Consider the following 12,205-nt stretch of genomic DNA (forward strand, 5'->3'; position numbering starts at 1 on the left):
TTATTTTATTTATAAAATTAATAAGATACGTTTCTTTTTCATCTGAGGATTTTAGGGCCTTCTCTGAATACCTTGAAGGCCCTGAGGATTCGCCACTGGTTTACCCGATGGGCGAAGGTCAGGGTTCACCCTGGATGAGTCATCGCAGCCTCACTGATGGCAGAGGCCGCCACACAGGGTGCCAACTGCTCATCAGGAGCAATTTTGGGGTTCAGTATCTTGCTCAAGGAAACTTCAACATGTAGCTCAGTTCCGCCCCGGGGGAGCCGGGATTCAAACCACCAACCTTCCAATCACTAGTCCACCAGCTCTACCCACTGAGGTACTGCCGCCCCCACTTCTTTGTGATGGGAAAAAACAAGCTGCTGGTGAAACAGATGTGATGCAGCTCGCTGACAGTCTGCAGCAGTCAGTCAGTCAGTCAGTCAGTCTGCAGCAGTCAGTCAGTCAGTCAGTCAGTCTGCAGCAGTCAGTCAGCCAGTCAGCGGTGTAAAGAGCTGCGGGGACCAGCAGAGGGCGCTGCAGGACTGAGGAGCACACGCTGCAGCTGAAGACACATATCATTATATATCATACTTTTAATACACAAACTTTATTTGATACATTTCAGATTTATGACACTTACTTAATAATCAATAAATGATGAGACTTATTTATCTCCTGCAGTACATTTTGAATATCTCCTCCTCTCAATTTAGGTAACTGAGTAATCCCATAATTCTCTGCTGGATCAATAATTAAAGGAGTGACAGTCTTCACGTTCTGAGATGATCATTTGAATTCCTCACCACAGTCAGCATAACCCAACCCTGACTGGTATCAGACCCGGTATCAGACCCAGTATCAGACCCGGTATCAGACTCTGAGTAGGAGGGCGGAGGTTTGTCTGATGCTGAGCTTGTATTCCTCCTCCACCCCTGATGGATGGAGCTCCCTCAGTGCACTGATCTGATCATCCCTCCATTACATGCAGTTGATGTGCACTGGTCCTCCTCCACCTCTTCCTCCTCCTCCTCCTCCTCCTCCACCTCCTCCTCCTCCACCTCTTCCTCCTCCTCCTCCTCCACCTCCTCCTCCACCTCCTCCACCTCTTCCTCCTCCTCCTCCACCTCCACCACCTCCACCTCCTCCTCCTCCACCTCTTCCTCCTCCTCCTCCTCCTCCACCTCCTCCTCCTCCACCTCTTCCTCCTCCTCCACCTCCACCTCCTCCACCTCCTCCTCCTCCACCTCTTCCTCCATCTCCTCCTGGCTCAGGGCCACTATAAGAAATAGAACAGCTGAGTTTGACTTCACTCGGCCGTGTGTGACAACAAACACAGAATAATTATAGTAATTGTTGATTTAATGAGTCAGTGTCAGTTTGTGGACAGAAGACAGAAAGAGGAGCGACACACACTGGAGATGAAGATGAAGATGAAGATGAAGAGGAACCATCGTTTAGGGCTCGATAACAAAATGCTGCAACAATATTTGTTTTATTAGCTTTATGATTTGTGCATGAGATCCATTACAATTAACAATAACATGCTGTTGTCTTCTTGTTCCTCTTCAGCCTTTTCACCAACTGTGTGCTCACAGTAAAATATGTACAACAGATATACTGTATATATATATATATATATATATATATATATATATATATACACACATATATATATATATATATACATATACACATATATATATATACACATATATATATATGTATGTATATATATATATATATATGTATATATATATATATATATAGGGTTAGGGTCTCTCTCTCTCTCACTTGATGCTAACACACGTCCTGTGCTTCAGCCTTACTGAGCATGCGCCAGCTTCTGCAGACTCCGCCCCCACCGCTCCACCTGCTAGCGCCGCCCTGCAGCCTTGGGACAACATTCCCGCTTCATCTGATCCCGCCCCTCACAGGTAACCAATCAGCTGAGGGCCAATCTGAGTGAAAGACGTTGATTGGATGCGTTTGTTGTCACTCTCAGTGATCACGTCTGATCATCACGTGTGTTTACTGACGTCAGTAAACTTCAAACTGACCCAAAACATACACTGATGATGTTTCTGATGAGTTCACAGACGTTTGTTGTTTGTTTGTTTGTTTGTTTGTTTGTATCTGAAGATTTAAGAGCTTTATGGACAACAACACAGTGAACATTTAACCCTTTGCTGACTCGTTTCACTTTGTTCAGAAAGCTCTAAGTATTTATTTATTAATGTCGACTTTAAGATTAATGATGCAACTTTTGATATGATTAAAGCAGATGTGCACTAACTGAAACGTTAATTAGGACTTACCCTAATTGGTCCAGATGATGAGTGGTACCGTTTGGGGTCCTGAACATTTTCAGATGTGAAGCCAACGCTGAAATGCCACTTGGCGGCCATTTTACCTTCCATTATAACTGAATTGTGTATTTTGCATCTTTCTCCTGAACCCAACATGACGACACAGACGAGGCGACAGCTGCCTCCATGTTTCATGGTCGATGATTACAACAGAGAGACAGAGCGCTGCAGCGGCCACGTCAAAAGTTAGCATCTCTCTGGTTCCTCTGTGGGATTGTTGAACTTGATTCTGGATCTTTACAGAACATCATCTGAAGGTTCTGATCCGTCCAGGTTCTGTTGATCCAGATAATCTCCACAGATGAACTCCACTCTGTGATGTTTGAAGCTAAATTAACTGTGTAGCAGTAAGAAGCTAATGTTAGCCTACAAACAGACGACATCACGGTCACATGACTGAAACGTCTCCACCACTAAGAGTCTTACTGCACAATTACTATCCAGGTTTTCTATAAACTGATCAATGTACAAGTTGTAAAGTCAGAGTTCGGCTGTAATCTAGACCCGGGTCCAGTTCCTGGGTCCAGCTCCTGGAGGATTCTGAGTCTGTAGTACAGTAGTTAGCTGTTGTTCGGAACCTGTTCGTCTCCTCGGAGATGCTTCTCGTTGACAGAGCAACATGACTGCGTCTGTCTGCTGTTATCAGAACTTGTGGGCTGAAAAAGGAGTTGATGATGGACAGATCTCAGGTCCATGTTAACCCTTTTATAAGACACTGAAAACACAACAGACACAATACGAGAAGGCAGAAAACATCTGAATGATCACCTGCAGCAGGTTAACCTCTCAGGATGCAGATCGCCATGGTGACCTGTGCTGTTCTGTCTCCACACCTGCAGTCTGAAGCGACAGTCTGCCGCTGGTTACAACTTCCGGCACAAAGCTGCCGTCTCCAGGTATCAGCACCAGCAGGGATCCAGCTCGGGTCCACATGCTGCCAGTGATTAGTCTGCTTCACGCTGCCTCTTTATCCACGCTACGTAACAAACCATCTGCCTTTAAACAGGCTTCTTCTTCTAAAACTCCTTGCAGGACCATGAGTGGACTGCAAGTCTCAGTATGCTTCAAGTAACAGCAGCATCACCAGACTCCATTACCAAATGTAGTGATTTTAAGAGTTGTTGAGTTAAAACAAACTTTCTAACGTAGTGAAACTGTGCCTGTGACAGATTGTAAGTCATTGTGTCCTTGTCGTAAATTCAGCATTAAATCTTTCAGCTGAAGTTGTTTGTCTCCTTGTAAAAAGTGTCAGTTTGTGGCAGCATGTCTGTACCAGCCTGTCTGCTTCTGTGTCTAAAGTGCTAAAGTCTTACCTGCCAACATTGATCAGCTGTTTGAACACACTGTTTACACTGATGTCACCATTTACACTCCATTTATGAAAGAAGAAACATGTTATTGATCTAAACATGTCACATGTTACAAAGACACTAAACAGTAACAATATAGGCTACTTCTTTGTCCCCGTGGAGAAAGTCCCCAGACTCCCTTAACAAATGTGTCAGTTTAGTGAGTTGTTGAGTTGGAGACACTTTATAAACTCTGTGAAACTCTGTCTCTGACTCATTCTGCATTATTTGGACCTTCTTGTTCATTCAGCAAATGTTCTACATGAACTTCTTTCTGTCTGTGAGTAGAAACATGGAGTCTGCTGTGTAAATCCCTTTGTTAAGTGAAAGTTATAGAAGTTGTCCAGACTGGTTCTGTTGGACTATCCTCTTCATTTGAAGCATACTGAGGCTCTTTTTTAAAAATGGGTGACCCTGATGGGAATTGAACCTTTAACCTGCCAGTTTTGACCATGTAACCGTTTAGTAATAAGACTTAACAACTTCATCCTGCAGGCAGAACCTCTTCTAACCGGCTCTGACGTCCAGCTGTCATCTCGTACAGGCTGGTTGTCAGGCTGGTTTGTACTGGTCTGCTTTTTTAATTAAAACTGTCACTAACCTTTGGACATCCTGTGTGTACAAACACCCAGCAAGCACTGATTAGATGATTTGCAGGTTTTTATATAATCACTTTATTTCAGCATTTGGGCCAGTTTGATTTTGAATTGTGAAATCCTACAGAACCAAATGTTACGTTAACACAGACAACTTCTAACCTGCAAATCAACAAATGAGTGTTTGTCACAGGGAAGAAGGTCTGGTGGGTATTTCTGCACATTTACACATTTGGCATTAAAAGTTGAAACTATAAATGAAACTTGGTCTTTTGTAATGAGTTAAAAGTTGCAATAGGAACTTCCTGTTACATAAAACAAGCGTCAGATAAAGTCGATGTTTAGACCCACTTTGGATTCGTAGTCACTTTGTGTCACTTTGTCTTTGGTTTGTATTTCTTTGTAGGTATTTTTGTGTGTCTTTATTAATTCTGTTTCTCTGGACATGTTGGTCACTTAAAATAGAAGTTATGGTCCATGGACCGCCTCACCTTGTGGGCCCGGTGCCTGGGCCCAGCTGGCCCACTCAGTAGTCCAGGAGGTGAAACAAAAGCCAAGTTGCATAAAAACGTTTAACATATGTTTGTGTTCAGAGTGACGCAGAGCCGAGGATGTGTGAGTGTTTGTCACAGATCAGATCACGTTTTCATTGTTGTACAACTTGTGGTAGTGATGCCTCAGTGAGTTTATATATATATACAGTATATATGTGTGTGTGTGTGTGTGTGTGTGTGTGTGTATAAATCACAGTGTATGTATGAACCAGCATGTCTTCCTGCCTCTTCAGCCCGTACGCTCAGCCTCCTCCGATGCATCAGGCTCCACAGGCCCCGCCTCCACAGCACTACCAGCCAATCCCCCAGCAGTACCAGCAGCCTCCCATGCAACAGTTCCCGCCCACACAGCAGAGCTCCATTCAGATCCCTCTTGGCCCCGCCCCTCCCAAGGTGGTCAGCACTGCCTGCATCTACCCCTCCCAGCCAGGTGAGAACACCTGAGTGCTGATCTGACACACAGAGAGGCAAGAGAAGAATCCACTAACAGTCTTCTCCTCCTCCAGGTCCGGCTCCTGCTCCATCTCTAATACCACCTCCTCAGCCCCGCCCCCCAGCTGCTGCCCCCGCCCCTGCCCCGACTGGCCCCGCCTCTGCTGGCAGACCCCCCTGGGTGGCTGACCCCAACTTCGCTGATAAGTTCGACCCCAGCAAGATGACCACCACTGTGAAGGTGCAGCCACTGCCCCAAGCTGCCCCTCCTCCACCAGCATACATCCCCAACCCCTCCCCCGCTGCGCCTGCAGCTCCCAGCCCCGCCCCCATCACCTCAAGCCCCGCACCCTTCTCTCCTGTGGCGAGGGGCGTGGCCCAGAGGGCGGAGCGGTTTGCCGCCAGCAGCCGTACGCCTCTGTGTGGAGCCTGTAACAGTGTCATCAGGTGAGTCACACCTGCTGCCTCTTCTTCTGTGGTTTCTAATATATATCAAATATGATCACTTAATTTACATCTGGGACTCATTCGTTCTGATGGAACTTTCAAAGAACAATTTAAGAATTTAAAAAGTTATGAAAGACAAGCAGAGAACACCTAACATGATGACCTGGTGCTGTTGTGTCTGCAGGGGCCCGTTCCTGGTGGCTCTGGGTCGGTCCTGGCACCCCGAGGAGTTTAACTGTCACTACTGCCACATGTCTCTGGCTGATGTCAGCTTTGTGGAGGAGCAGAACAACGTCTACTGTGAGAACTGCTACGAGGAGTTCTTCGCCCCCACCTGCGCCCGCTGCAACACCAAGATCATGGGGGTGAGATGCTCCTCTGTGTACATGTACACCTGTACACAGGTGTACTGTCTGACACGTTGTGCCATGTGATGTGTTACAGGAAGTGATGCACGCTCTGCGGCAGACGTGGCACACTACCTGCTTCGTGTGTGCAGCCTGCGGCAAAGCCTTCGGAAACAGCCTCTTCCACATGGAGGACGGAGAGCCATACTGCGAGAAAGGTATGAAGGTGGTCACACTGTAAGGTCAGGGGTCAGAGGTCAGGGGTCAGAGGTCAGGGGTCAGGGGTCAGAGGTCAGAGGTCAGGGGTCAGAGGTCAGGGGTCAGAGGTCAGGGGTCAGTTACAGAATGAGTGTTTCTAAGTGTGTCTCTGTGTCTCTGTCAGATTATGTCGCTCTGTTCAGCACCAAGTGTCACGGCTGTGACTTCCCGGTCGAAGCTGGTGATAAGTTCATCGAGGCGCTGGGTCACACCTGGCACGATACCTGCTTCGTCTGTGCGGTAAGAACAACAACCACAACCAAAACCACGACCAGATCCAGATCCAATTCCAGAACCAATACCAGAACCCAATCAGTGATTTAAACAGTCATAGAGTGAAGGCAGATGGTTTTAGATGGGATATTCTCTTCACATTACACAGCTGGTACTGTTGAGCGGGTTCTCATGTGATCCATCTTTGGAAAGTTAAGATTCTCATTCTGTTGTTTCACTGATGGAAACCAGTTTGAGATCCAATCACAGCAGCAGACACAAAGAACCCTCAGCGTTGGTGTTTGTCTTGTTACAGTCCTAAAGGCCCGGTCGATCCAGTCCAGAACAATATATAGGCCAAAACACATTCAGACGTCCGTACGGTGAATCCTCATTTGTATTGACCCAATATGAGATCACAGGCCCGCCCTATAGCCTACAACAGCCAACAAGGAGGACCGGCCAGCCTCCCCTCTTCGCTCTCCTCGGCCACTTGCAAACAAAATGCAGCCGGTGCTTCAAAAAGACAATAAAAAGATTCAATTAAAGGTCGTCTGCAGGTTTATTTTGCATTAGAAACCTTTTATTTAAGAATTAAACTTCTGTTCTGTTTGTGTTGAAACTCAAACTGTTAGTGGAAGCCTTTAAAATGATTCTGACTGGGGCGCGCAGGTAGTCGAGTGGGTAGAGCACATATGCCACATAACGCAGCCGACGCAGACAGTGATGTCACATGATGTTTTCTGTCGGCAGACCCGCCTGCCCATCTGCCGCACACCCGACTGTCGGCAGACGGCACAGCTCCTCTCTGACTGGTGCATGTTTGTGTCCTGGCTGTAACGCTGTCACCTGTGTTGTACCTGCAGGTGTGCCACGTGAACCTGGAGGGTCAACCTTTCTACTCAAAGAAAGACAAACCTCTGTGCAAGAAGCACGCTCACGCCATCAACGTGTAGACAACGACCATCGACAACCAACGCAAACCGCCAACAACAACTGTGTTATGATGCAAACTAAGAAGTTCACTTTGGTTTGAACTTTTCTCTCTGAGCATAAATATTAACCATTAAACGACGCTGCCTGATGATTCTGCTTCAAAACAGGAAGTCATGATGTTTTCTGTCGTCCACTTTATTCTCAGCTGTTTATTTTCTTATGTTTTCTACCACAAACTTACGTGTGTGTGTTTAATGTGCTGTTCAGGTCTCACATGAGGACGAGAACCGAGTCCGAGCGCCAAATTACATCAACATTAACTGATACATAAACTGACTATTTATGATATTAAATATGTAACTAACAACTTCAAATCAATATTTAGAATAGTATTGTTGTGATTATGTGATCATTTGTTGTTTGGATTAATTATACATGATATAATTATACTTCATATATAATTATACTTCATGTATAATTATATATGAAGTATAATCCAAATGCATATAGAAAAGTTAATGTCATCATTCTCTTTTATTTTTCTGTCTTTCGAGATGAAATAAAGCAAAGTTAATTATTTAAGAGTAATTTTGCAATTCCAATTAATATTTCATCTTTTACAAACAAACTTTAAAGAAAAGTAACAAAAAATATTTGATTATAGTGGCTTTTTTTTTTTTTTTTTCAAATGTAGCATGTAGCATTTAGCAGTTTGAGTTGAAACAGCCTCGTCACTGAACTGTCGTCTGTCTCTTGAATGTTGTTCATCGTGTCTTGAACTCTTCGTGCCTGTTTTGATTTTGATCTCTTAAACTTCATTTTTTTTTCACTTTACTAAAAACTGTTTTACTAATGTTTGTTCAGCAGCAGCTCCTCAGACCTCAGCGCAGCATCACTGTTACAACTTAAAACTCTTTATTTCCTGTTGTGGTTGGCTCTCGGTCCCGCCTCAGTCCTGGATCCGGTCTTGGACCTGGTCTAATCTGGACTGAGGTGGCCTGACAGAGCAGCACATGAAGAAGCCTTATCCAACCTGTGATGTTAGAACTGACACTGAATGCAACATGAAGGTTTTTAGAAAGATACGACCAGGAGACACTTTCACTGCAGCAGCTGAACCTGTGAGACCCGTGAGACTATAGAGACCAGGTCCAGGAGCAGGTGGTCTTTGTTGTGGTCCTCTTCTGTGCTGGTGTCTCAGCAGCTAACTAGCTAGGTCGCTAACGTCACATTTCAAGAGCGCAGTTCTGCTTTCTGAAAAAACTCGACCCTCTGTGTGAAACACCAAGATTTGTTGTGCGAGCCGTCTGTTTTACAGAGTACAAATACTCAGTTACTCTCCTTCAGTACATGTTTCCTGTCTGTGTACTCTGAGTATCTGTGTGACTTCTCCTCTCTACATGTGAACTTTCTCCTCCTCACAGCTTCAGAACAGCCTCGTTACTTCAGTTTGATGCATCTGAGGTGAATTCTGGATTCTTGTTATTTCCCAGCATCAGCAGACTGATGTGGACCAATCAGAGCACATCACGCACGGCAGACGCAGCGAGACGAGACAAAGACGTAAAAGCCGTAAGAAGGCGTAAACAGACAGAGAGGGAGACTGGAATGTGGAGAAAAGGCGTGTTAGTGTCTCGTATCTGCAGAGAGTTTCTGATTTTCTCTCTTTGTTGCTGCTCGGGACGCTTTACCAACCCAACATGTGTCTATTTGACGTCCTGGGAATGAGACTCAACAATCAACTGTCTTTGTGGTGCGTTCAGGAACAGCTGGGACAAATCCTACTGATTCTACCTTTAACTTTAATAGTCTTTGAATTCTATTAATATGACGTGAGCTTCAGTTAGCTTTGGCCACAAATGTCCTTCAGAGGGAGACTTTTTACTCTGATACTCTGAGTACATGTGAGAGCCTGTAATCTATTACTTTACTGGAGTAAACAAGCTGGATCAGTACTTCTACTTCTACACGAGTATCTGAACTCCTGCTGGAGGACACACTGAGGACTTGTACCTCCTCCTCGGTGGTGTACAGAGGTATCTCCTGTACCAGCTCATTGGTTGTAGTTGTATTCTCTGTGGTGCGTTCAGGTGCAGCTTTATGTCTGAGACACAGGAGATGTGAGGCGATGCAACAATTGTCTTTGTTGGTGCTTTCAGCCTCTCAGTCAGTGCTAGTGGCCATACAGACAAAGTGCTCTGAGGGGAGAACACAACATAATGACATAATGACAATGATGATGTCATAATGACATCGTGCATCGTCACAACACAGGTGGTTCTGTTGGACCTCTGCTGGTGTGTTTGATAATGAAAGAATTATCTGCTGTAGTCTGGAGTTGTTCTCCAGGTGAAGCTGCTGCAGAGTGTCTGATGCTGATGCTGCTGATGATGATGATGCTGATGCTGATGATGCTGATGATGCTGATGCTGATGCTGATGCTGATGATGATGATGTGAGTGTAGCTACTAACCTTCTCTGACTTCACGACCGTACAGTCGGTGTTACTATGCAACAATAACCTTGATCTCATATTTACTGACTGTGTGATATTTATTTAGAGATAATATATCATCACTGCTGTCACATGAGTAGCTGTCTCATTTGTTTGAAGGCTGTTTGACATCACAAGTTGTTTTCTGAGAGCTGATGGATATTTTTTGATTATTCCTTTAACATTAATGTGACTGTCGAGGCTCCGCTCACACTGCAGGACTTTACAGGTTCTCTGTGGATCTTCTGTGTCGAGTTGAAGCCGCTGGTTAGTTTCTGTTAGTGGACACATTTCTAAACTACCGTTGGCTACTGCTGATCAATTTAGCGGTTAGCTAAGAAATCCACAATCCAGCAGCTTTATGTCTTTGTAGAAGTAATAACTCAATACAAACCAATACATATTTAAATGTGTAACACCAATTGACAATAAAAGTAATCTCATTGTTCTCTCTGATTGGAGCTAAAACATACTGTTTCAGTTAATTTAATTCAATCTAAGTCATTTGATCAAAAAATGTGACATTTTTTAACTAAACTCTCAGATTTGAAACAAAACAAGACATGAAGAGACGTGTGTGAGTTTTCGTTGACGAGACAAGAATGGACGTAAATGTTAGTGGGTGGTCTGTCAGAAGTTCAAAATGCATGACATCTCTGTTGTCTTTGTTGTCCGCTTGTTGTAGCGGCAAACGAGGAACGGTCGCTACTTTCAAATTAAAAGCCCCCCGCTAAGAACCCTGTTCTAAACTCCAATGGGGTGCAATGTACAGCTCTTATTTTGAAGACAAATTTGTTGTCACCGTTCACATCCCAACTTCGAGCTTCACGTCGCGTCACGTTTACGCCTACCTCAGATATATGGACGTATTTCCACCATATTTCAACTGTTTTTTTCATGAATTGATGCCCTACTTCATCATACAAGAGTGTCACACATAAGTTGTGAAAATAGCAGATCTACAAGTTCAACACATTGCAACACATTGTGAGCTTGTAGATCTTATGTACTTATTGACTTAAAAGACTATACTTCTTCTTTTGTTTTTTTTAACTAAAACTGACTAAAACCTGTTTGAGTTTTCATCGACTAGACCTGGACTAAAACTATCACATACAGAAATTACTACAATTTGACTAAAACTAAAAAGCCTTTTAGTCCAAAAGACTAAGACTTAATCTAATATGGCTGCCAAAAACAACACTGCACCTGAAGGAGTGAAATCGCCTCCTGAGAGCTGAAGCTTAAAACATTTCCTGTCAGGTTATTCCAATTCACTTCAACACAGGTGGCATATTTTCAGCAGCACCTGGTGGCAGTAAGAAGACCTGCAGTTACAACATGCTCAGTACAGATCGGGTTCATGAGGTTCTGAAGCGGTCGGGAAGACTAAACAAAGTTAAAGCGTGCCAAGAAAATAAATAAGAAGATGGAAACTTTTTTGTTTATCACCAAAACACATCCTTGTTTTCTGCAATGTGGGCGGAGCCTCAGACTGAATAATAAATGATATTGATCAGTTGAACTTAAATGAGCGGACACGTCTCCCTGCAGCGCTCGGTGCCTTCAGGCTGCTCTGGGATCTGTTTGTCTGACCAGCACACACTGAGTGAGTGTGTGAGAGTGTGTGTGTGTGTGAGAGTGTGTGTGTTTGTGTGTGTGTGTGTGCTGGTGTACAGTTTATACTTTGAATATTTTATACAGTTTGTGAGTTTGTCAGAGATAAATGTGTGCATGCAGAACGACGGTCAGTGTTTGGTAGAGTTTGTATCTCTGATGTCACTGAAACATCTCTGATGTCACTGAAACATCTCTGATGTCACTGAAACATCTCTGATGTCACTGAAACATCACTGATGTCACTGAAACATCTCTGATGTCACTGAAACATCTCTGATGTCACTGAAACATCTCTGATGTCACTGAAACATCTCTGATGTCACTGAAACATCTCTGATGTCACTGAAACATCTCTGATGTCACTGAAACATCTCTGATGTCACTGAAACATCACTGATGTCACTGAAACATCTCTGATGTCACTGAAACATCTCTGATGTCACTGAAACATCTCTGATGTCACTGAAACATCACTGATGTCACTGAAACATCACTGATGTCACTGAAACATCTCTGACGTCACGCTCAGACTGACGGAGGAGCAGCTGGAATCTCGTGCAGACGTTCAGCTGCTTCACCTGTTTCTTTAACAGGTTTTAAATATTTGA

The 12,205-nt window shown here is 44.2% G+C and overlaps 1 protein-coding gene across 11 annotated transcripts in view; it reads left to right on the forward strand.

Annotated features, from left to right (window-relative positions):
* The window catches only part of LOC115597113 (LIM domain-binding protein 3-like), a 49,577-nt gene extending 41,510 nt beyond the window's left edge, over positions 1–8,067 (forward strand). For 4 of the 11 annotated variants that reach the window (XM_030442800.1, XM_030442807.1, XM_030442805.1 and 1 more), the window contains 8 exons: positions 1,806–1,919; positions 3,191–3,247; positions 5,084–5,280; positions 5,357–5,729; positions 5,914–6,094; positions 6,174–6,294; positions 6,459–6,574; positions 7,414–8,067. In XM_030442800.1, coding sequence (XP_030298660.1) covers positions 1,806–1,919; positions 3,191–3,247; positions 5,084–5,280; positions 5,357–5,729; positions 5,914–6,094; positions 6,174–6,294; positions 6,459–6,574; positions 7,414–7,503 — 1,249 coding nt within the window. In that variant the 3' untranslated portion in view covers positions 7,504–8,067. The remainder of the gene's footprint in view (positions 1–1,805; positions 1,920–3,190; positions 3,248–5,083; positions 5,281–5,356; positions 5,730–5,913; positions 6,095–6,173; positions 6,295–6,458; positions 6,575–7,413) is intronic. The other 7 variants (XM_030442804.1, XM_030442811.1, XM_030442810.1 and 4 more) reach the window with 3 other exon arrangements.
* Positions 8,068–12,205: the final 4,138 nt, after the last annotated feature.

Source organism: Sparus aurata, chromosome 15 (assembly GCF_900880675.1).
Source record: "Sparus aurata chromosome 15, fSpaAur1.1, whole genome shotgun sequence".
Taxonomy (NCBI): domain Eukaryota; kingdom Metazoa; phylum Chordata; class Actinopteri; order Spariformes; family Sparidae; genus Sparus; species Sparus aurata.